The sequence below is a fragment of the Recurvomyces mirabilis genome, assembly GCF_035927965.1.
Source record: "Recurvomyces mirabilis strain CCFEE 5264 chromosome Unknown scaffold_9, whole genome shotgun sequence".
NCBI classification, from domain to species: Eukaryota; Fungi; Ascomycota; class Dothideomycetes; order Mycosphaerellales; family Teratosphaeriaceae; genus Recurvomyces; species Recurvomyces mirabilis.
Window position 1 is genome coordinate 504934 of NW_027041943.1, and position 24031 is coordinate 528964.

The 24031-nt window shown below is 52.5% G+C and overlaps 9 protein-coding genes across 9 annotated transcripts; 4 read left to right on the forward strand and 5 right to left on the reverse strand.

Moving 5' to 3' along the window:
- Nucleotides 1–46: 46 nt before the first annotated feature.
- Nucleotides 47–1877, reverse strand: LTS14_004225 (uncharacterized protein; the record flags this gene model as incomplete). The annotated part of the gene is made up of 4 exons (XM_064836927.1): nt 47–578; nt 641–949; nt 1001–1195; nt 1255–1877. 4 exons carry the CDS (start codon nt 1875–1877, stop codon nt 47–49), a joined length of 1659 nt encoding a protein of 552 aa, XP_064695560.1.
- Nucleotides 1878–2612: 735 nt separating this feature from the next.
- On the forward strand, nt 2613–4562 carry LTS14_004226 (uncharacterized protein; the record flags this gene model as incomplete). Its single annotated transcript, XM_064836928.1, has 1 exon — nt 2613–4562. The coding sequence occupies one exon, from the start codon at nt 2613–2615 to the stop codon at nt 4560–4562; it is 1950 nt and encodes a 649-aa protein (XP_064695561.1).
- A 465-nt stretch (nt 4563–5027) lies between these two features.
- On the forward strand, nt 5028–7436 carry LTS14_004227 (uncharacterized protein; the record flags this gene model as incomplete). Its single annotated transcript, XM_064836929.1, has 10 exons — nt 5028–5252; nt 5315–5335; nt 5391–5460; nt 5520–5587; nt 5632–5877; nt 5946–6186; nt 6261–6782; nt 6839–7156; nt 7222–7309; nt 7370–7436. 10 exons carry the CDS (start codon nt 5028–5030, stop codon nt 7434–7436), a joined length of 1866 nt encoding a protein of 621 aa, XP_064695562.1.
- Nucleotides 7437–7487: 51 nt separating this feature from the next.
- Nucleotides 7488–8109, reverse strand: LTS14_004228 (uncharacterized protein; the record flags this gene model as incomplete). Its single annotated transcript, XM_064836930.1, has 2 exons — nt 7488–8026; nt 8079–8109. The coding sequence occupies 2 exons, from the start codon at nt 8107–8109 to the stop codon at nt 7488–7490; spliced, it is 570 nt and encodes a 189-aa protein (XP_064695563.1).
- A 1473-nt stretch (nt 8110–9582) lies between these two features.
- Nucleotides 9583–11269, reverse strand: LTS14_004229 (uncharacterized protein; the record flags this gene model as incomplete). The annotated part of the gene is made up of 2 exons (XM_064836931.1): nt 9583–11172; nt 11225–11269. 2 exons carry the CDS (start codon nt 11267–11269, stop codon nt 9583–9585), a joined length of 1635 nt encoding a protein of 544 aa, XP_064695564.1.
- Nucleotides 11270–12344: 1075 nt separating this feature from the next.
- Nucleotides 12345–13280, forward strand: bem46 (bem46 protein, variant; the record flags this gene model as incomplete). The annotated part of the gene is made up of 2 exons (XM_064836932.1): nt 12345–12439; nt 12491–13280. The coding sequence occupies 2 exons, from the start codon at nt 12345–12347 to the stop codon at nt 13278–13280; spliced, it is 885 nt and encodes a 294-aa protein (XP_064695565.1).
- Nucleotides 13281–14711: 1431 nt separating this feature from the next.
- RAM2 (CAAX geranylgeranyltransferase alpha subunit) lies at nt 14712–15665 on the forward strand (the record flags this gene model as incomplete). The annotated part of the gene is made up of 1 exon (XM_064836933.1): nt 14712–15665. The coding sequence occupies one exon, from the start codon at nt 14712–14714 to the stop codon at nt 15663–15665; it is 954 nt and encodes a 317-aa protein (XP_064695566.1).
- Nucleotides 15666–15773: 108 nt separating this feature from the next.
- Nucleotides 15774–18948, reverse strand: ERG12 (Mevalonate kinase; the record flags this gene model as incomplete). The annotated part of the gene is made up of 3 exons (XM_064836934.1): nt 15774–16791; nt 16860–17056; nt 17479–18948. 3 exons carry the CDS (start codon nt 18946–18948, stop codon nt 15774–15776), a joined length of 2685 nt encoding a protein of 894 aa, XP_064695567.1.
- Nucleotides 18949–19443: 495 nt separating this feature from the next.
- Nucleotides 19444–23943, reverse strand: LTS14_004233 (uncharacterized protein; the record flags this gene model as incomplete). The annotated part of the gene is made up of 2 exons (XM_064836935.1): nt 19444–22982; nt 23121–23943. 2 exons carry the CDS (start codon nt 23941–23943, stop codon nt 19444–19446), a joined length of 4362 nt encoding a protein of 1453 aa, XP_064695568.1.
- Between the last annotated feature and the right edge of the window lie 88 nt (nt 23944–24031).

Sequence of the window (24031 nt, forward strand, 5' to 3'; positions counted from 1 at the left end):
CGAGCTGATGTACCAATTGCGAAAGCCGTCCTGCGGTGCTGTCGCCCTACATCCAGCCGTGACCATGGTTCTCCTCGTCAAAGTGTATAATAACAGCACTACTCCGTGGCACGCCAACACAAAGCTCTCCATCCCACCCAACCTCTGCCGTCTCACCTCTGGTAACATTATGCATAAGCACCGGCAACCCATTCTGCAGCTCGTAATTATAGCTATAAGCGTCGAAGGTAACGCCAGTGATAGCATCACTGCCATTAGCCATGAGTCTCTGCAGACCCACGCTACCACAAGACTCTCTCGGCAGCTGGAACGTATACTGCTCGACCGGTCTCGGGTAGTCGTCGGTGTAATTGCTGTTGTAGTCTGTGTTGTTGTATTCCATCATGTTGATCACGATTAGTCGTGTGAGCTTGCCGTTCACGTAGGCGGCGTAGGCGCTTTCTTCCTCGTTTGACAGTGGGAGGTTCACTACGCTTGGGGTTGAGGTCACGATATCGCCTAGGAATGCTGCGACGGCGATGTTGCCGTAGTAGGGCGCTTTCGTGCCTTTGCTTGTTATGTTTGTGTCGATTGGTTGCCTGGAGATTACATGATCAGCTCTCACATAACGTACACAAGTATGCTACATAACTTGACTTACCAAGACTGATACCTGTAGTTCGTTCCCTGATGCATATGCACTCTGCTGATATTGTTGGTGGCGCACCATAAATTGAAGTCCACGCCCCATAGTGCAGCTCCGAAGGTGTTGCTGAGACCCGGGCGACCTTGATTATACAAAGAATTCGTCTCGCCCATAATGAATGGCAGGTCTGGCTCGAGATCATATGGTAGGGCGGCGAGGAGGCGAGACTCGTTCAGCTGTTTGGCGATGGAAGCAATGTTCGAAGAGTGATTCATCAAGGTGCCCTGGAGCGTGACGCCGGGTACTGTGGCCCCACTGATGTAGCTGTAAAATATCAGCTATGTACAAGGCCTTCATCGAGGACGTTAGACTTACTTGTGGGTTGTGATGACAGCAATGTCTTTATCTGTATCAAGACCATCTTGCCAAGTCACGATAGGGTTGAGACTATTGCTGGTCCCGGCAAAGGAAGGAGCATAGTACTTGTAGCTATCGTTTGACGCCAAGTTTGGGCATGGCTCTTCCATAGCGGTCTTGATGGCCCGGGACCAATGCAGCCATTCATCCACACTACAAGCCGGATAATCAGCCCAGCGGAACGATCTCGCAATCATTCTCTCGAAACTTACTAGTCTTGCTCCGTCCAGTTCGACGGTCGAACAGGCCCTTGTGCAGAAGTCTTGAACAAGTCTGGTTCATTTCCAAGCTCCCAGTACAGCAGTCTGCCGTCCTCTAGCGCTTTGCAAGCATATCGCACGGAATCGATCAGGCCAGCACGAGCAGCGGTACTGTTTCGCCCAAGGTTGAATCCATGGATGTACTTCGTGCCAGGCCAGGTAAGATAAGACTCAAAATATGCTGGGCCAATGGTAATAGTGGTAGGGTAGTCTGGCGATTTCGCTGGGTCCACAATGCCGACTAGCGGTTGGTCCAGTGTGCTGTCGAATACTGCATAGTCTTGCGTATTGCCGCCCACTCTGATATAAGGCTTGGTGCCTATGAGGTTGCCAAGGTTGTTCAGGAGATTGTTGCTGAATGTGTTCGGAGCTGACAGATTCCCCGCGAAATCAGGAAATGAGGAAAATTCGATGGAGAACGCAACAAACGACTCGAGTGGTATGCCATATGATGCTGGAGCCTCGCTGGTGACTGCGATACTACTAGATCGTCGAGCGATCGTGCTGTGTAGTGGCGATGCTGCCCCGGCGGCAACCAGACCGGCCAAGATGGAGGAGATGCTGGGGAATGGCATGGCTAGGCTGGGTGATTAAGGCATTTGTCTACCGAGAGGCACGATTTACTTGCTTTATACATCACTCTCCTTACCGCAGTCTTCAGTGCGATGCGACGTTCCCCGCATGCAGTCAGAATGGGAGTCTACATCATAAGCCGAAGCTACCTCCTCCTTCCAGTAATGGTTGGGTGCCTGGCGATCTTCGTGTGCTAACAGACCCGGCTTCTGCGACAATAGCCGCAAGTTGCGAAGGAAAGTGTATGTTGTTAGCAAGCACGGTCGGCGTCAGAGGCTCCCTCAATGTCCTCGAGATGCTGAGGCGCCGTCTCGCATCTTGGCCAAAGCTTTATGCCAAGCTTTCGCTAGCCGCTGCGATACAAAACTTCGCCTCGCTCCTGATCAAAGACCTCTTTTTTTCTCTTCGTGCGGCGGCGTGATAAGATTTTACGAGTTTCCATTGTTGCTTGATCACCAAAACCCCTGTGGTGCATATACAGCGTCCCTCACGCCACAGAGCGAAACAATTGCACTCGTTCGTCAGCCAATTCCGACTTGTGAGCCCTACCTATGGCCTTGACGGCGCGCTGGTGATCGAACATATTTTATGTACGAAAGACATACTGAAAGGAGTATGTCCATCTCTTCTGATACGAGGTAGTACTGTTTCAGTCTCCTTATTTCCCGTGTACAGGTGAGCAAGGTTCGCTGGTAGATTGGCAAGTTTCTGACCTGCAGCTACAAGAGTTCTGCGCCATGGCTCTGAAGGTGGTCGCCCTGATATCTGGTGGCAAGGACTCCCTGTTCTCAATCTTACACTGCACCGCAAATGGTCATGAGGTCGTGGCATTGGCAAACTTGTATCCGCCATCACGGGCTGGCGCCAATGATAGTGAGGACATCGACAGCTTTATGTATCAGACTATCGGCCATGCAATCATCCCATTGTACGAACAGGCCCTCGGCCTTCCATTGTTTCGCCAGGAGATCACCGGTAGAGCGATCGATCAGGCGAAAGCGTACGGTACAACTCGCGGCGCAGGAACAATCGATTTTGATGAGACGGAGGACCTCGTTCCGCTACTGCTCAGGGTCAAAAGAGCCCATCCAGAGGTGAACGCCGTCAGTACTGGGGCCATAATGTCGGACTACCAACGTACCAGAGTCGAGTCAGTGGCTTTGCGGCTTGGCTTCACACCGCTGTCATATCTGTGGCAGTGGCCGCGACTGCCACCAGGCACCCAAGCTTCTCTCCTTGAGGACATGGCAGCTGTAGGGCAAGATTCGCGTATCATCAAGGCAGCTTCTGGCGGGCTGGACGAAAGCTTTCTTTGGTCCAATGTAGCTGCACCGACCACTGTAGCCCGACTCACTCGGGCGTCGGAGAGATTTGGCGCGCCTGACGACGGTGCGATACTCGGCGAAGGCGGTGAGTATGAGACTCTTGCTGTTGCAGGACCCAAGCCTTTGTGGAAGGCATATGTCCAGGTGAACGATACACATCGCTTTGTGCTACCAGGCGAAGCTGACAGCTCGAGTCTTCGTTTGCATGCGCCCGTTCTGGCTGAACCTCCGGATGATCAGGGCGACTCGGCAAACCTGAGAATCCCGGCTCTACTTGATGTTAACTTCACCCGTGTGTTGTCGGACCTGCTAACTGACGATGCGAATGATAACTTGACTGCAAAAATCCAACCCATTCGTCTCTTTGCGTCGACTGATGATCAGAATCATATCGATACACGCGAGACCTCATACTATGCACTCACGGGTTCAGGATCTGATGCCGCTACGCAGACGGCGTCGATCGTGGACGCGCTTTTGACACATCTCCCGCAAAATGCCCAGCATGCCTCGACGGCCAGTATTGTGTACACCTCAATCATACTGCAGGATATGGCAGACTTTGCAGCCGTAAACAAGGTCTATGGCAGCTACTTCACTGAACCCATCCCTCCAGCGCGTGCCACCATAGCTTGTGCGAGTGTGATGCCGTCAGATGCCAAGGTCATGTTGGGTGTGACGATCTGCTCGGAGGAGGCTCTAGCATACAAGGATGGCCTTCACGTCCAGTCGAGATCCTACTGGGCACCAGCCAACATAGGTCCGTACTCGCAGGCCACCACGTTACCTTGCGAGGACCCGAGCTGCTCTGGTAATCTGGTCTACGTCGCAGGACAGATCCCACTCGAGCCCGCCTCAATGGCATTACGATACGATAGACTCTCCGACACAAGGACGAGGTTCGCAGAACAAACAGTTCTGTCCTTACAACATATGAAGCGTATCGGCGACGTCATGAAGGTGGCTGCATGGTCAGCCGTACTCGTGTTCGTTGCTACTCCACCCGAGGAGGACCCAGAGTTACTTGCTGCTCTGGCCGTCCGTGCTTGGACGGCATACCACCGGCCAGTGGACCAAGCCACGGATGAAGATAACGAAGACGAGGAGTTCGATGTTTGGCATGCAACGCAAAATCGAGGCCAAATACCGCGGCCGTCGCAGGCCATGATGAGCGGTCGGGATGCTACACCATTGCCTCTTCCACCGATGTGGGTCGTTCACGTCGATGCGCTGCCAAGGGGCGCACATATCGAGTGGGTTGGATATGGGAGGACCACACGTCAGCAGGAGCGCATGGTGATTCCACATCTCGACTACTTGTTGCGCTGCTTTCAGCAACACATCATATGGGCTTCTGACTGATCGGCTATATGGAGGCTTGATTTCTTGTGCGCTCGTCAGCCTCTCATTCCACAATTCTCATTTCAGCCTTGAGCACATGCTGTCGCGGTCAGAATACTGCATCTAGACACGAATCTCATCCGTCGAAACATCGGTTTCGCATACTGCCTAGCCCCATCATACGCGCGCTCTATGGGCATTACCCCACATCACCTCGTATGGTAGGAGAGCGGGGTTTTGGACAGACCTACCGACCAGCCGAAAGAACGACGACACTAATCAGTGATTGCGAGTACGAATACATGGTCCATCTTAGCCCCGATGTAGGTACACGCATCACTTGCCGTTTTAGGTTTGTATTTTCAGCTTCAAAACCTCGGCTGATCTTCAGTTCCTCAAGCCCTTCGCGGTTCCTGATCAAGCTTTCATCTTCCTCTTGACACTTTCATCACTAACTCCACCTCCTCGATCGCCACAGATAGTACCATGGCTCCAGATCTGAATGCCGTGTCCAGCGATGGGCAATGGGACTACTCGCAGCCAGGCTCATCGGGCTACAATATCGATCCCGAGATAACCTACAACGACCCTAAGAATCGCAAACTTAGGGTGTTGACCATTGGCGCCGGCGTAACGGGGATTTTGATGGCGTATCAAATCCAGAAACATTGCCAAAACGTTGAGCATGTTATATATGAGAAAAACGCGGATGTGTGTCCTCGGAACAGATTCCACAGCGGCCTGTAAAGATGCTAACGTTTCGTGTTATGCAGATCGGGGGTACATGGCTCGAGGTACTTCTTGTTGCATGCACCTACTGCTTCGTACGATGTTGACCTTGTACGGCAGAATCGCTACCCAGGTTGTGCTTGTGATATCCCAAGCCATGCATACACGTATCAATTCGCCCTCAACCCAGGTGAGGGACTTGCTAAGAAGAACATGCCTCATCTGACATGCTAACGGGTTAGCAGTAAGTTCACGATGACCTTGCTACCATTGACTCGTATCGTGACACACGCACTAGAGGTCTCCTAATGCTACTTGTCAGCGGACCAGGGTTGGCTGACATTTCTATTCTGTGTGGTAGGACTGGCCTAGGTTCTTCAGCTACTCCCCGGACATCTGGTCCTATCTAAATAAGGTGTGCAACACTTTCGACCTGAGGAAGTATATGAAGTTCAACACCGAAATTGTCGGCTGCTACTGGGACGAAGGCAAGGGCGAATGGAAGGTACAGCTTCGTGAGACACGCAACGGTGAGACCATCAGGGAGTTCGGCGAGACTTGCGATCTGCTCCTGCATGGGACTGGTATCCTTAACAACTTCAAATGGGTAGGTCAGATGTCTTGGTACCAATTATCATATAACATAAGTATACGCAGTGTTGACATTGGTTGCAGCCGGAAATTCCAGGCCTCAAGGACAAGTTCAAGGGCAAGGTGTTCCATACTGCGAGGTGGGACTCTAATTACCAGAAGGACGAATGGAAGAACGACAGAGTTGCCATCATCGGCTCAGGTGCATCTTCGATTCAGACAGTGCCGACCATGCAGCCACATGCCAAGCACCTGGACATATTTGTTCGGACCGCTGTGTGGTTCGTACAGATCGCAAACAATTACGGTCAGAATAAGGAGTATGGTAAGAAATGGATGGCAGTGAGCCCTGTAGGCTTGTTACGAACTTCCACTGATCCTCGCGTTTGTCGATCGCAGATGAAAAGGAGCGCGACACCTTCCGTCACGACCCCAAAGCACTTGTGGCTCATGCCAAAGACATTGAAGACCAAGTCAATGGGTTGTGGGGTGCGTTCTACTCAGATACTGAAGCACAGAAGATGGGTCAAGAGCTCTTCCGCAACAGGATGGCCGAGCACATTAAGGACAAGAGACTGCTGAAAGGCTTTACGCCGACCTTCGGTGTGGGCTGTCGCAGGATTACGCCTGGAGATCCATACATGGCAGCCATCCAGAAGGAGAACGTGGACGTGCACTTCACCCCTGTCGAGAGCTGCACGGAGGATGGAGTGGTCGGTGGCGACGGCGTGGAGCGCAAGGTCGACACGATTGTCTGCGCTACAGGCTTCGATGTTTCATACAAGCCACGGTTCCCCATCGTAGGCAAGGGTGGAGTCGATCTCCGAGAGAAGTGGAAAGACTGCCCAGAGAGCTACCTGGGTCTTGCTGTACCTGATTTGCCAAACTTTCTGACTTTCATTGGGCCAACTTGGCCAGTCGGTATGGACTGCAGGGATCACGAGTAGTGAGGTTGGAATGAGCTGACTTTCAATCAGAGAATGGAAGTGTCATGGGACCTCTGCACTCGGTCTCGGACTACGCCATCAAATTAATCAAGAAGATGCAGAACGAGAACATCAAGAGCTGGGTGCCCGACCAGCAGAAAACCGATCTCTTCAACGACCACGTCCAAGAGTGGGTCAAGCATACAGTCTGGAAAGAAGACTGTCGCAGCTGGTACAAAGACAACAAGACTGGCAGAGTCAATGCCGTCTGGCCAGGCTCCTCAATGCACTATCAACAAGTCATCGAGACTCCTCGATATGAGGACTTCCACATCGAATATCGTGACAAGAATCCTTGGGCACATCTTGGTAAGTCGCAATTGTGTGGACCGATCTGTGACACGTTGCTGGGCTGGCACTGATACTCTCGACAGGAATGGGGTGGACTCCTGAGAACCGTCTGGGACCAGAAGGTGCTGATTGCTCACCGTATCTGTCGTTAAATAACATAGATCCAAAGTGGTGAGCCATACTTAGAAAGTGCCCTTTATCCTGAGAGACGAGGCTGACCATTTTCCGTAGGTATGAGGCTATCGGCGGTGACAGTGGAACCTTGCAGAAGCAGCAGAATAACTTGAATGCTAAATAGGTAGCATAAATATGGTGGTGAGAGTCCCATGATCTATTGCGTCCAGCTTTCTTACAAATCCTTCTCGCCTTTGATTGAGACTCTTCTATCATTGGGCAGCTCAACACCCATCCAGGTGAGACAGCTAAAGGCGCTTAGCAGGAAGTCAATTCCTAGCGAACTGACCGCAGGGTGGCCAAGAAGGGCCGCAATGATCTCACTAGGGGTGTATGACTGCAGTGCCGAGTAAGCCTGGCGAGCAGTAAGTATAACACCCAGACTTGCTATAGGTTGCTGCAGCTGTTGTGCAAGACCGCCGCTAGGCGATCCCGTTCCAATCTTGACGAGCGCTAGTTGTGCGAAGAGCAATAGTCTTGCAGCAATGATCATCGGCATGAGCGCTGCTGTTCCTGCCGTTTGTGGAGCGAGACTAATGCCAAACGAGTAGGCGATCAGGAGGAGTGCAGAGATCCATGGCCTTGTGGCAACAGCTTGGCTCTGGTGTGGCGAACGTATGAGGGCCAGATAGAATAGGTTCTGGGCGAATGAAATTGGTAGAATTTGTGAAAGTGCGAAGAACGCCCACAGCTTGGGAATCTGTCGTCGGTAACCTGGCGATCATCAGCTTCCGTGTCGGAGCTCCTGCTCGATAGTGAGGTTTACCTTCGACGCCCATATATATACATACAGCCATCGTAGCAAAAAGTGCCGCCATGACCCACAAGAACCTCGCTGGATCCGCGACGATAGCTTCCCCAAAGTCAAGAAACAGTGTAGAGTGAATTGACCAAGTCCAGACAGATCGAACGATGCTGGTGAAGTCGTTCGTCGTGATGAGACCACTCTGTCTACTCCATAGTATATATGATTGTATCAGGACGCTGAGCATGTTGAATGCTAATGTGATAAAGCTCAGCCCAGCCAGCAGCAAAAAGCGGCTTGTTGCACTTAGTCGTATATCCTGGTAGGCATCCTGTGGTGGTTTCAAACTCAAGAGTGTGGATATGACTATGCCTGTAAAGACTAGAGCTGCGGCGATGTATAACCAGAAGACAGCGGCGCCGAAGTAGTTGAGGCAAGGGTCGTGCATTGCACTCGCTTCACAGAAAATGATTGGGCTGTTATCGTTGGTATGCAGGATCGTTGCCTTGCGTTCTTGATGTGGGTGGCAAGAACTTGTGTTACGTGCGGAACGTCAAGCTACAGCTCGCTTAGCATCTTCATAATCGTAATGTTGAATGCTCGAACAGTCAGCTTGGTGTTGCCGAGAGGATCGCCTATCTGATACTCTCTCTCTTGTTTCATTGAAAGACGTGTTGGAGTGGGCGACCCTAATATGTGCTTGCCGATGATCTACCGAAACTCAATACTCACCATGCCATTCGCAACGCTGTATCTCGCAGCACGATGCTCTTGCGTTATCCTGCAGCCACTCCACCATGGTCCCTTGACATCGTCAGGCACACGGATTCCAGTAGTCATTCAACGACGAAAGAAGGTTACACGTAAGACATCTACGGCACGTGCGGATGAAAGAAAACGTAGGCTTGATTGCGCAGCGGCTGCTTTGCAGCTAGACGACAAGGGAAAGCATTCACAATGGCAACCACAGATAGAACGCAGGGAGCAAACCGAGACCGAAAGCAAGGTTCCTCGCTATGGCAGTGCCGCACATCGCCATAAGCTGCGCGAGGACCTTACAGCCGCCTGGGCTAGTTCAGCTCGCGCGTTTGGCACGTTGATAACGTGGCCCCCCTACAAAGGTTTCGGCATGATTCGTGAAAAGCACAAGTGGAAGCATTGAGACGACTTCTCGGCAGATGTACACGCGCAGTACATCGCAGAAAGACGGAGTGTCGAAGCATACCAACGCACGATTCCGCCTACGATCCTGGCTCCACTGTCAGAAGTCTCGATCTTCTCGCATATAGCCTGCTCTCTTGGTCATGTCTTCGCCGTCCCTTTCGGTGATCTAATGCTATTCATGCTGAGGATGGTCTCCCGCTTGGCGGCCTCCGAGACAGGCAAAGCCCGGAGAGAGCGCGAGAAGGACGAGATCAAGTGATCACCTGCTTCAGATATACGAGATCAGAGAAAAGCAGAGAACAGTCGCTATGCCAGACGCTATGCTATGTATAAACAATATCCCACCTTTGCATGAACCACCTCATGTCCAGGTCCAGGGCCTGTGGTCATCTACATTCACCCATCGTCCCTCCTTGACAGCATCCCAGCCCATCATAACAGCCAGCACACGACAACCCGCACTACTAACCGCACAGACAACAGCATCGCTCTCTCCAAGCACAGCAAGGTCGAGAAGGTATGCCCGACCGACCAGCTCACGCATGCGTAAGGCCTGCTCCGGTATCTCTTGCTCATCACCAGTATCTTTAGTCTTGTCCAGACTCCCGATGGAATAGAAGAGAGCGCTGAAGAAGCCGCCTTCCCAGCCAGAGTTCTCGTCCACGTGCTTAACATATGCCGATCCAGGCTCCCGTAGGTCTTTCTTCGGCGAGCTAAGGTCGAGTGTAGCTTTGGTGGCTAGCTGGATCCGTTCTTGTGCTTTTTGTGCTTTGAAAGGTGAGACGGCAGACGAGAACTCGGAAGTGCTGATGATGTCTGGGTCGTCTGAAGCCAGTACTAGAGGCGAATTCATGTATGCCATGAGGGCATTGAAGTCTCCCGAGCCACCGGTAGCATTGCTATCGTGTTCTCCCGAGGGCAACAGGGATCGGAATGAGGTCTTGGCTGCATTGCCATATCGCTCCAGTGGTAGATAGTCCCGGCTATACTGATACTCGCGCGGATGTAGATCGCCGCGGCGGATGTGCATGCCGACGACAGAGCCGCCATGAGCTTTGGCTTGAGCTCGCAGCTTCATTGAATGAGTCGCTGCATAGCCAGCATCCACATCATTAAGATAGAAAAGATCCTCATAGCCTGTCCATATGAGGTCAAATATGCCTTGCTGTTTCTCAATTCCGGGATACCGTTGGCGACTGTACTCGCGCTCGAATAGAGGTCCAAATGTCCAAGGAGCAGTAGCAGCAGACACCACCAAATGTTTGGCCTGATGTGGACACGGTACCACGTAGTGTGCTGGTGGTGGCGAGCAGTCCTGGTCTGGAGGCGGCATGAAGAAAAACGTATACTCTCCATACGGCCAGCGTGTATCGTCCACAAAGAACGCCCGACCTTCCTTCTTTGCCAGACCATAGCTGAGCCAGAGCATAAGCAAAGACTTTCCAAAGCTTGCGTCCTCAGTGTCCAGCAGAAACGTCAGACTGGTGGTGCACATGTTATCAGGTGCGTCAAGCGTGCTGGGTAAGAAGCCGCGCTGCTCGGCGTCACCAATATCCACGAACGTGTGGTCCACAGTGTAATAAGTAGGTTGCCGGCGAAGGCCACTGAGAGTTCTTGCACGCGATCCTGCGATGAGTTTCTTTTGCAAGGTCTGGCTCTCTGTACATATATCCGCATACTGCTTGGGCCGTAGTGGGAAGCCGGCGTTGTGCGGTATTGATACAGTCCATTTGTTGCTAGCCCAGGCTTCGGACACTATCAGAGCAGTCGGATGCGGCGGCGGGTCATGAGCACCGACCAGATCATTATCCGAGGAGCCGCCTTTGAACGACAGGCGGGATGATGTTGAGACCACATTAACAAGACTCCACCATACCAGAATGCAAAGCAGAGCAGCCCCCAGAAGGCGCAGCAGTAGTGGCCGGCTTGCTCGAGACTTGTGCCAATTCTCCTTCGTCACTGGGGCTGGTAGAGTTGACGAAGATGATGCTGATATTTCATACCGCTTCTCGTGAAGGCTCGACCTCTCGGAGGGACTGTTGCTGCATGAAGATGAAGCCGAGGAGACCGAAAGACTGGTGTTTCTACGGTCGCGCATCCTGAATATCGATTGCATGAGCCTCGCTCATGTGAAGTTGTGATCCCAGATATTGTCCTGCCAGCAGGTGAAATTGATGAAGAAGGAAATGGTGGTCACGATCTACTGCTGTCGTGGTCGGAAGGCACCATCCTGTGAATCCTGTCTCGTTTGAAGTCCTGTGCGATGCTTGTCGGATTCTGTCTGGTCGTTCCTCTACGGCGTTCGATCCGTTTGCATCCAACCCGGCAGAGAGGATCCCTTCCAGATTCCAAACACCTGTCAAACGACCTAGCTCTTCTCTGTTATCCTTTCACCTGAGTGCAAACGAGTGAAGGAGAGAAGGGACAAGTGAACAGCCCCACGAGAGAGCCAGCTCTCGTACCAAGCAGTGGAGAGATGCACAATGTACGCACGCAAGAGAAGAACCTTAATGCAGCAGCTTACCCACCGATTGCCCGAAGTACGAAGAGGATGCAAGTACGACAGCACTGCCCAGCTTCTTACAAGCATAACGTTTCCGTCTGTTCCACTCAACAGGCTTGCGACCAGCATCGTCGACGAGTCGGGTATCTGCATCCTTTCTGATGCAAGATCCGACGCAAGTCTGCTTCAGGACGACAACGCATTGTCCAGTCAACGCCGTGCAGCGGTCTGCATCTTCGCTTGTCAAACGGAGGCGAGGTGGATTGGGTGGAGTCGTGCCAGGAAGCTGGCGTGATGTGCCGTCGCTGAGGTGGGTCTGACACGGACAATCGCGAGACTCGACGCAATTGATTGGGTGAATCATGCTGAAACTGACCAGGGTCCGAAGTCGTGGTGATGCACTGGCGCTGCTGAGCTTCGGGATTCTTGATGATGAGAATCTCGACTTCAAGCTCGAATCGCGAGATAGCATCGCACGAATACACTACATTATCATGAAGGCCATCCATATCACCCTATGACTAATTCCTGAATAGCCACGCATCCAAGCAAGCAATAGGGAAGTCTCGGCAATGGAGTAGTACTCGATTGTCACACATCTCGCGCGCTCTCTGTTCACTATGGCGGCAGCCTTATGGTCATGGGCCAGGCTACCACTTTACATAGGTAGTGGTCTGACAGCAGTCGCCGGCAGTGCGCTGTATTACTATCAAAAGTACCTTGGTCGACATAAATATAGTTGACGTACAATGCTGACATTCGTCAGTGAAATCATCTACCCGCGGAACCTACCACCAGGCGCTCGGACAGACGTACCCCGGCCGCCACAGTTCGGCATACAAGACTATGAGGAGCTCATGCTGCCTACACCTGATGGCGAGACTATCAGTGCTTTTCTTATCAAGCCCGAGAACAAATCTACCGCCCGACCTGTGACCATTATTAATTTCCACGGCAATGCCGGCAATGTTGGACATCGCCTTCCTGTTGCCAAAGTGCTCGCAAACGATCTATCGTGCACCACTCTGATGGTGGAATATCGGGGCTACGGTTTGTCCACCGGTTCACCGAGCGAGAAAGGCCTTGCCATCGACGCACAAACCGCTCTCGACTACGTCAGGCAAAGGAAGGACCTTGAAGGCAACAAGATCGTGGTCTATGGCCAATCCCTCGGCGGAGCAGTAAGCATCGATCTCGTGGCCAAGAACAAGGGCACTGGCGATATCAAAGGCTTGGTCCTGGAGAACACATTCTTATCTATTGCGAAGATGATCCCCAGTGTCATGCCTATTGCTCGCTACCTCACGCCACTTTGCCATGAGTATTGGAGATCTGAGGACATGATTCCCCAAATCACTGATATACCCATCCTGCTGATCAGCGGACTGCGAGATGAGATTGTGCCACCAGCACATATGAAGCAACTCTTCAAGCTCTGCAAATCGAAGACGGTGGTATGGAAGGAGCTTCCGAACGGCGATCACAACAATTCCGTTGCCGAGCAAGGATACTTCTACTTCATCGAGGACTTCATCAGGCAGCATGTGGCACGATGAACATGGCATCCGCCTTGCTCACGACCTTTCACGTCTATCCTTTGCACCAGGATTTTCGGCGCAGGATTGAGGCAAGGCTCTGACGCCAAGTCGCATCTTAGTAGCCTGCCGCTAGGCGTCAGGAAGGCGACAAAAGGCGAATCAGTCACCTTCAGGCACGTGGACTTTATCAGATGCGAAACAACGTGACTTCTGTTCCAGACAGAGTGAACATCACACTCGCGCAAGCCCACGACGCTGTGAGCACTGTTCGAATGACACGATCGTCCATTGTATCAGCGCTTACCTCGACACTGGAGTCGTTCTGGTTGCAGGCATTCAAGACAGTGTATGATCTCAAGACAACAGGACGACAGACGGCATGGCTTCTGCGCACGCGTTGTGGGGAAGTCGAGCTACGCCTCTGTCAGATGGGAAGGTCACGAAATGTGGACAACTACAATCCGTAGGACTTTCAATATCATATCATTCTACCGCGCTTAATTTTAGGTCCCACAAGACGTGACCATCTCTGTGTTCGCGCTGACGAGCACCGGGTCAAACTGTATCATATGAGATCCCACACCTCCCAAAGCAAATGTCTAATGGGTACATGGGTATATACGCAGTCGACGAAATCCAACAGTCATCTAATCTAAATGGTACACCCAACGTCGCCACGCGCCTCCGCTGAGACAGGGCCGACGATTGCACCAGCAGTCTCGTCCCTCGAGGATACCATCGCCACAGCATCTGCAGATAGACTTCGAGCAGTCCTTGTAGAGATCTGTGAAGACAATGCAGAAGCCAAGGCCATCGCGGAAGTGAAGCTCTTGACCAGGTATCCAAGCGGTGCAACAACAAAGCGAAAGAGACACGAGACATGCCAGAATTGTATGGCCGAGTATGATGTCACCAGCAATCGTACTGGCGACTGCATCCATTATGTAATCCCACATCGGGATAGAATGTGTACACTTTACTAACTGCGAGCGCGCAGGCAAGAAGGCAGTCGACTATGAGAGCGATCTCTGGGAAGATCACGACGACGATTGCCACGGTGATCCTCAGACTCTCGGTGAAGAACCAGGCTATGCTGATGGGTTCATCTGGACTTGCTGCGAACGAGTGGGTGATGCGCCTGGCTGTGTTGTCACGGCACACAATGCAGTACGTACATCGAAGCGGGCTAGGAGGTGATTGAGGAACATGGCGATGGTGGCGGTAGTGTTCGTGCGGTGGCTGGTATTTACTCTGTAATTTCGCTTCAACCTGCAATACCTTTGAAAGGCGTGAGCATGTATATGAGCTGCTTTTCGCTTCGTATTGTTCCTGCAGTAGCATTCTTGCGTGCCTTCTCCAATTCCCCACTACGACCCCACCAAACACTTAACTATCTTCTGCACTTGCACAAGCCAAACCCATCTCCCAAAACCAATACTTCAGGCAATCATGGGCAAGTACAGCGAAGACCCTCTCTGGGCTGATATCGAACCATTGCCCACGGACGAAGGCGGTCCCAACCCACTAGCCGCCATAGCATACAGCGAAGAATATGAGGAAACAATGTCTTACATGCGTGCCGTCATGGCCGCCAATGAATACTCCGATCGCGTCCTGGAACTTACTGAAGACTTGATCGATATGAATCCCGCCCACTACACCGTCTGGCTCTACCGCGCCAAAACGCTATTCCACCTCGACAAAGACCTCCGCGAAGAGCTAGAATGGCTGAACGAGACAGCCCTCGAACACCAAAAGAACTACCAGATTTGGCATCATCGGAACCTCATAGTAGATAGACTGGACGATTGTGAGGGCGAGACGGAGTTCGTAGAACAGATGTTCGTCAAGGACGCGAAGAATTATCATGTTTGGAGCTATCGCCAATGGCTGGTTAAGAGATTTGGGTTGTGGGAGACGGAGGAGCTGGAGTTTACAGAGAGGATGTTAAGGGAGGATGTGAGGAACAACAGTGCCTGGAATCATCGATGGTATATCGTCAATGGGCGGGAAGCTGAAGGTGTGAAGGGTGAGTGGGACGAGGGGCTTCGGAAGCGGGAACTGGACTTTGCGAAGAACGCGGTGGGCAAGACGCCGCAGAACCAGAGTCCCTGGAACTATCTGAGGGCGATTGTTAGGACTGCCGGGGTACCGCTTGCTAGTCTGAAGGAGTTTGCGGAACAGTATGCCAGTCTGGACAGGCCAGACTCTGTACGGTCGAGCTTCGCACTGGATTTGTTGGCTGATATCTTTGCTGAAGAGGAAGGTGGGAAGGACAAGGCTGGGAAGGCGTTGGATCTGTTGGCTGCGAAGTATGATCCTATCCGGAAGAACTATTGGGCATATAGGAAGAGTCAGCTCGGGTTGGAATCCAGTACACCCGAGGCAGTTGTCGCTGCTTAGCGAGAGTGACAAGGGGTTGGTGGGAGGAAGGAGATGTGGCATGGCGTTGATGTGAAATGATACCCTGAGGTCTATTGTATTTCTAGTCTAGCGTTCAAGCATTGTCATCTAAGCACCATTCGGCGCAGTCACTACACTTGGCACGTCGTTCGTCTTGTGTCCATTGATTCCAGCCTTCTGATCAAGATCACCAAATTCCTGTTTCCAGCTCTCGACCATGCTGGTGGTCACATTCTGCCCTCCACAGACCACAATCACGACCTTGTCGGTCTTCTTCACAGGTCGCCCTAGTGCTCTCTCCAATCTGCCACCATAGCATAGAGCAAGGTTGACTCCGCAAGCAAGTTCTACCAGAGTGCGCTCATCGTCTGCATATCGCCAGCAGCCCATCGCCGCTTCTGCATCGGTCAGGACGACACTCTTCACCTGTCCAGTAGCAGAGTGTTTGCCCGCCAGCTCGAAAGTCCTCTCACTGACCCTCGTTGCTCCTAGACTCGTCGCCTGTGATGTGATACCTGGAAGTGTAACCAGTTCTCCTTGCTCCAGCGATTCGTGAAGAGAATGTGCACCCCGAGTCTCGAGAGCCAAAACAGTCGTCCTGTCCCAACCCATCTTCTCAATTCCCTGCACAACTCCATTGAACAGTCCACCCCCACCTACACTGCAGATCAATATGGCGGGTTCGCCCTCGCCCAACTCCGCCAGCTGCTCTCCGACCTCCTCGATCAAACTCTCATTGCCCGCCCAAACGTCTTCATGATCAAATGGAGGAACGTAGACTCCCTCCTCCCCTCGCTCCTCGGCAGACCTAAGAACCACATCCCTCAGATACCCATCTGCTTCCTTCCACGTTGCACCATACTGCACCACCTCCCTCGCGCCCGCCGCCTTGATCTTCGCAACCATCATGGCCTTCGTGCTCAACGGGACTACTACCGTTGCTGGTCGTCCAAGAGTGTTGGCGGCATGGACACATGCTAAACCAGCGTTCCCTCCGCTGGAGCAGAAGAAGTGCACGCGGTCAGGGTGGGAGGCGCGGCGGAGGGCACAGAGGAGATGGTTTCCCACGCCGCGGGATTTGAAGGAGCCGGAGGGCTGGAGGTGCTCGTGTTTGAGGAAAATTCTGCTGCTCTTGATCAGCCATCTGGAGTTACTGGAATGCTACGATGACTTTAGCGGCGTAATGTTACGGACCATCCTGCTGCCTTGGAGAGATTGGTCGACTCAGTCAAGGGCGTCTTGCGCCAGGGTTTCTTGGAGGTGGACATGTTTGATTTCTTGTCTGCTGCCATGATGAGAGGGAGATGACTGGGGAAGACAAGCTGAGGCGAAAGGATGATGGGAAAACGCAGAGCGTCGGCATGAAGGACCAGCAGATACTTATCTTTACTCTGTGCAGATAACGGGCAAGGTATCCCGCAGTAACCGCTCGACGTGAACCGATGCGGAACGAACAAATCGGACAGCAATGGTAAGGGAAGAGAAGGTTTCGCAGTGCACAAAGCCGATAGTAAGCGTGAGATACCACGACGACTATCCAATTACGACAACATTTACTTTCATTGCTTGCGCAAACCCTCTCGAAAGTGACATAAGCATTACCCCATATCAACTACCCTCTTACCCTATAGCTTACCCTATAACAATACCAAGCCATGATACCCAATTCCACATTACGCCAAACACCTCGCCAATCGCAGAGTCAAGACCAAACACACCCCCGGGCAACCCGAACCGTACGAGGTGTGCATGCACGCCCTACGCCCTACGGCCGCCAATACTTCCATGCCTCCCGATCATTCTTCCCACCTACCAATTCCTCGACTTCCTCTCTACTTTCCACGCCAAGAAAGATATCCTGGTCAATCTCTTCGCCATTGATGACGGCTGGGTAGAGCACACCAACGCCATCACCTCCGAGCGTGGTCTCGTACTTCACAAAACCTTCTTCCTCGAGTTGCTGTTCCAGTTGTTCTAGTGCTGTGCTATGTCCATTCGATGGCCCATTGCCATCATAATTGGTCTGTGACGGTGAGGTAGTAGCATCTGGCTTGAGTAAAGTGATCGCACACCCACCTCCACCAGCACCCGTGAGTTTCGTCCAGCCAACCTTCGATTGGTCGACTAGGTATCTCAGGCGTTCCAGTCGAGGATGGGAAACCCCCAGGCTAGTAAGGAGACCGTGATTCAGCGTCATGAGCTCGCCCAGGTGCGTAATGCTCTCGACGGAGCCAGGGTCTTCGCTGGTGACTATATCATGTGCAGAGCGCGTGATCGAGTCGATAGCATTGAAGATACATCCCGTGACCTCCGGATGCGCCGTCTTCAAATGCCCGACCTTCGCCACTTCCGCCGCCGTAGATTTAGCTTGACAAGTATCTACAAGCAACAGCGGCAATTCGGGGAAGTCTTTCAGGACTTGTACTTGTGGCGGCTTAGCATAATCCGTCCGCTGGAACAGAACCGCATGTCCATGCGTCGCCACAGTATTATCGACGCCACTCGGATTGCCATGAATCAAGAGCTCGCCGACGAATGCCCAGCGGTTGATGCGTTCCAGCTGCTCGTCGGCTTCGTTACTCATTTGGTCTGGGTGAGGTCCTGATAGGGCTCGGCACTGGAGTAGGAGGGCGGTGGATATGCAGACGCAGATGCTTCCGCTACTGCCCAGACCGACACCTACCGGGACGGTGGACCGGAGAGCGTAGACGCAGGGCGGACTTGACTCGGAGCCTAAGCTGAGGAAGAGGTAGAGAAAGGCTCGTGCGGCTTGTTGATGTCTCTCCCGAACTTGTGCCTTGAGTCCTGTGCTTACGCATTCGATGAAGGGTTCCATAGCGTCTACCAGCTCCTGATCGAGGCTTGTGATAAGATCGTAGTACCTCCTTCTCTTGCCCTCTCGTCGGAAAGCATGCCATGGTAGTTCGGGTATGCTCCATGTGTGATCCAATCCTATGTCCGGGAACTGTAGCGAAACAGTCCGACTAGATTTCGTGAGGGTAGTGCAGAGCAGATAAGAACGCAGGCTTATGGCAGCAGCTATGGCGGCTTTGCCATGCACGACCGCGTGCTCGCCATAGACGATTGTCTTCCCAGGCGCGGAGACAATGAAGGGTGGAGCGAGAGGATTCGAGTCCTTGCGACTGTGTATCGATGGTCGCGGCGCGCCGTTGGTGGCAGGCGAACCCTTGCGATGCGTCGGAAGCTCCTTGTTCGTGCCATTCACATGTCCACTGCTCTTCGTCTGGTCGTGCGAATCTTTCTCGAAGCGTACGCCATTCATGGTTTGCGCCAGATCCTCGCCGCTTGCAATTGTCCCTTACACAGATGCGCAATGATTTTTCTCCTTTGCTTAATCGCCAACCTGTGATCTAGCCTGCCGCCCCTTGTATGTGTACGCTCTTGCGACCGCAGCGAACATGTCGTCAGCTGAGAAGTACTTTACCTTTGTTCCGGATTTATCGTTCGATTTCACAATTCGTTAGTGACTTTTTTGCCCCTGGCAAATGCTGGGGTGCATGATCGGGAAGAAGCTTAATTTATGCTACATACATATGCGTAATGACGATGTCAGAATCCGGATGCCAAAAGACCTCGCCGCAGGCGATAACATTCACAAGGCGACGAAGAGAAGACATGTGCAAACTGAGGCTGAGGCATAGTGTTCAGACAGCAACTAAAATCTGGTACGACCACCCTGAAGCTGGATATTAGATTATGGCAAGTACTTACCAGTATCAACCTTCCTGAGTAATCTACGACCGAATATCAGAAGGCCTCAAGAAGCAGCACCACCCCTCCTCTCCACAGCAGCCTCAGCTCTCAAATGCCGACCCATCTCCCTTTCGACCTCGACACTGTTCTGCACCACACCCTCGTTCTTCCTCGCTTTCCCAAACAAACACTGCCAAAGATCATCCTTCCCGACTACCTCACCACCACCCTTACCACTAACAAGCAACTTCGAAAGAGGAGCCGTCTGCAACTCTTCCGAATTAGCGGCATCGAGCGCCGTTTCCTGGAGTGGTGCTGGAGTAGTAGAGCGTGACTTGCCATGTCTTTGCTGCTGTTGCCTCGACTGCACGTGCGCCAATCGACGATTGACGGAGATCTCGTAGATTGCTTCCTCGACGGTGTCATTGACGAGGTACATCCATACTGTCGTCGGTCGTGTCTGACCGATACGATGCACACGAGCGATAGCCTGGAGTTCAACCGCAGTCTGTATTAAAGGCTCGCAAATAAATACGTGGGTAGCATTGACAAGTGTGAGCCCAGAAGAGTCGGTCTTGGCATCCAGCAACAGACAGTCGACGCTCGGATCATGACGGAACCTTTCGATCGTACCAGCTTGACCGACTCTGCTAAAGCCTATCTTGAAGTCTTGCAGTGCTGTGCCCAGCACATCCAGAAACTCGCGGTACTGTGAGAAGACGATAGACTTGGCGCCTGGGTCGTGCTCGCGGATCCAGAGGAGATGCCGGCCAAGAGTATCTATCTTCGTGCCGTAGCTGGAAGGTAGGTCGATGGATTTGATCTCGTTCATGAGCTTGCTGTCCACATCAGAATAGATAGATGACTGGATCGAGGATGCAGATGGTGAGCCTTCACCACCAGGCGAGGACGAGCTAGATTGCACTTCCTCTTGCGCCTTGAGCTCTTGTGGCTTGTAGGTGATGTCGTGAAAGTCGACGCGGTGCAGTCGACGTTTGCAGACAGGACAGGTGCGATGCTGATGCCACCAATGATGGATACATTCTTTGCAGTACTGGTGGCCGCAAACCGTAAGAACACCGCTCTCGAAGTCACACCGACAGATGACACAGATCCGCGAGTTCTCCTGGCCCTGGTTGTCGTCGCGCAGATGCACCAGAAACCGGTTCTTGGTTTTGTGCTGGGCTAAAGTCTTCTCTTGAGCTTCCTCCTTCTCCATCACATCCTCGAGCGCCGGCAAGTCCAAGATGGCGTCAAGTTCGTCTTTGTACGGCGCTACTGCATCAGAAAGCTCTTGCAGCTGTCTGTAGAACTCTAGGCGCTGATTCTGCGCGGTTCTGTACAGATCTACCTCTTTCTCCAGGCCGGTCAAGGTTTTTGTGTAGTCATTGAACACCTTTTGGAGAGCGGTGAGGTGTTGCTGAATGACTGTACGTTCGAGCTCGGCGCGAATGTTGTCCTTCCATTCGACAGCACCCTCAAGGCCACGCGCTTGCTGGATCAACCCTCGGACTGAGCCTACTTCGTTCCTGCGCTGCCGAAGCTTGTTCCGTGTTTCCACCAGCTTGAGCAGCAGCTCCGGCGCATGAACGACACTATCTGTTTCAATCTCCGGATCCAGATACCACATAGCGTCACGGACGAGCGTCTTCATCTCGTGATCGATGAGTGGAGCGTCCTCGCCAGTGACAAATGTGTTCAAGTCGGCGTGCATGGCTTTGACGACATCGAAGTACACGTAAAGCTCATCCTGCTCTTTCGTACTGTTCTCGTACTCGTCGCCTGTGGTTTCTTGGCCATCCTTCTCCTCATCCACCAGCGGCTTGATCAGATACTCTGCCATCTTCTTACGCATAGCTGTGATTTGTGAACCTAGCTTCCGGATCACGTCAAATAAATCGTCACTTTTATCCACTAGCTTGCGGCCTTCAATTCCGACCATCTCCAACGCCTTTATGGTTGGCAGCTTGATGACCTTGTTATCCTTGATCTTACGTATTGTCGACTCTGCTTTCCGAGACGACTCCAACAACAGCTCTCTCCTGATCTGCTTGGCAGCATCATACATGTTTGACTCCTGCTCCTCAAGCTTCGCAAAGTCTTCCGACTCAGACATCGTGAGTGCCTCGTTGCTTTTAATCTGATACGTGGCAGTTGCAGCGAAGAAAGTACAGGCATGTTGCAGCTGGAGAGCGGTGCGCAGGTGACCTCTCAGCTGACCAAGTAGTGGTGTCGACTCCGAGGAGGACTCTTCATCCTCCGTATCCACTACAAGCTCGCCCTTCATTGCGATCGAAGCTTTCGCGGCTGCTAAGCGCTGGCGAGCCTCACGTACCAGTGCCTCACTGGTCTCCACTGCAGCTTTGTAAATTCCAAGAGCCTTCTCGCTGCGATGCGCGTCCTCACCATTGTTGCCAAGTATGTGAGCTCGCGAGAGATGGGTTCCGACCAGTACGCGCTCCTCTGTTCGTATCATCGTCTCATTCTGCTCTATCATCGTTTCCAAAACTTCAGCGACAGTTCTCAGAGGACCTTTGCCACGACCAAGCGCTTTGCGATTCTTGCCTCCGACCTGTGGATGCAGGCACGTCTGCCGCAATCTGACCAGCCACGAACGCATCGCCTCTATTGTAAGTGAGTTCTCGGGGTCCCAGCTCGGATGTACTGGTGAGCCGTCTGCTTCCAGGCCCACTGCATTGCACATATCCTCGAACATGGTCGCATAGTGTTGCTGTTCTACGGTCGAGAACGGTACAGACAGAACAATCCGCTTCTGTGGCGGCAGACGCAACTCGTCCCGGATATATGCTTTCGTATGCCTAAGTGCAATGTCTCCCCATATCCTGCGGAATCTGTGCCTGTGATTGGTGATGAGATGACTCCAAAGCTTGTTGCTCTCGCTGAGAGGCTGATATTGTAGAAAGATGAGTAGACCATGGAGATCCTGAACATTCTTCCTTAAAGGTGTGCCCGTAACAGCCCAGCTATGCACACGGGGCAAGCGACAAGCCACACGAGCAGCTGCTGTGACGCCCGACTCCACCATCTGAGCTTCATCAAGACACACTCGCCACCACCGAATCTGTACGAGAGGACTCCGCTTGCGCTCAAACTTTCGTGCGTGTCGCATGTCTCTATCAGGAGGATCTTCGGCAAAGTGCACCTCGTGCGCTAGAGTGCTATACGTTGCTAGCACAACGTCATACTCTGAGCACAAATCGTCGATGACTTGCTGCTGGGCAGCTGGCTTTTGACGGCCCGCCGGAATGCCCCGGTATTGGTGCACACGTAAGGCAGGAGCGTGTCGTGCGAGTTCAGACTTCCACTGCTGCATGATCGAGGGTGGAGTGATGATCAAAGTAGCCTTCGAAGCTGTGACTGTCATTCCAGAGAGCGCATCAAACATCGACTTTGCTTGATGACCTTCGTCTCGATGTGATGCGATTAAGGCCATGAGCTCAACAGTCTTGCCGAGACCCATCTCCTCAGCAAGCAGGCCGCCGGACAAATTTGTTTGGTTCAAGGGTTCGCGAGAAATCGTAGCTTGAAGGAAGTTGACGTAACAGGTATTACCTTCGGCATCCTCTACAGTGTTCCAGAGGCCTTGAGATGTGTTGGTTGTCTGCGGAATCTTGCACAATCTTGCATCTATATGCTCTACGCCCTCCCTTCGTAGCATCCATGACAATGCTCTTTTCTGGAAAGGATATAGCTCACTTTCAAGAATGCGGTCATACATACCTTGAGTGTCACCGTCTTTCGGTGGCACATGCACACTTTCATAGAAGTCCTGTGGCGACCAAGGCTGATTATGATCGATGTCATTTCGACTAGCATCAGGATACGCTCCAGCTAGCAGATCGTAATCGTCGTATACTCTGGACTTCCCAACTGGCACACCTTGCGGGAACGCAGAAACACCAGAGCGCCAAGATACTGTCACCTCCAGTCTGACAACAGTATGGAGCTGTCCCAGCGATCTGGTCAGTGTACAACGAACCACACTAGCAGGATGCATATCGTCTCGAGTCCCGTTCAGTGTCGCCCGTATAGCTCCTGGAAGTGCGTAGAGTCTCAAAGCATCCTGCGCAGCCTTTGCAACGTCCGTTGCTTCGACGATGAGGACAGGACTTGACGGCTCGGCCAACGTGAAGCGCATGAGAACGTCGCTATCGTCCTCTGGATCGATGCCATACGGGACAACATCGATCGCTTTTGCGCCTTTGAAGTCTGCATCTTGCTGAATCGCCTGGGAAGACACGGAACTGCCCTGAAGTGACTGCGGGAAGACTAGATCGATGATAACCTTGTGGATCGGGATCCTGTCATCCTTACTCTGTGAATAGGCAGTGTGCGCTGCTTTCGTCTTCTGTTGTCGCAACTTCTGTCGCTTCCGTGGCGGCTCTGTGTCGTCTTCCTGTGTGGCGATACCTGACGCCGAGTGCTTCAAGAAGTATTCGATGGGAGCGAACCCTCCAGCTTCGACCAGAACACTTTGCTCGTTGGCTGACTTGACACAAGTCGAGCTCACTCGCGCAATGGAGTACTCGTTAGTGATCGCCATGATAGGCTCGCGCCTTAAGGCGACGTGTGTGCATGAAGGAGTGAAGGTGCGGAGGGAGGCAACAGAAGTGTAGTAGCACGTAGCCTAT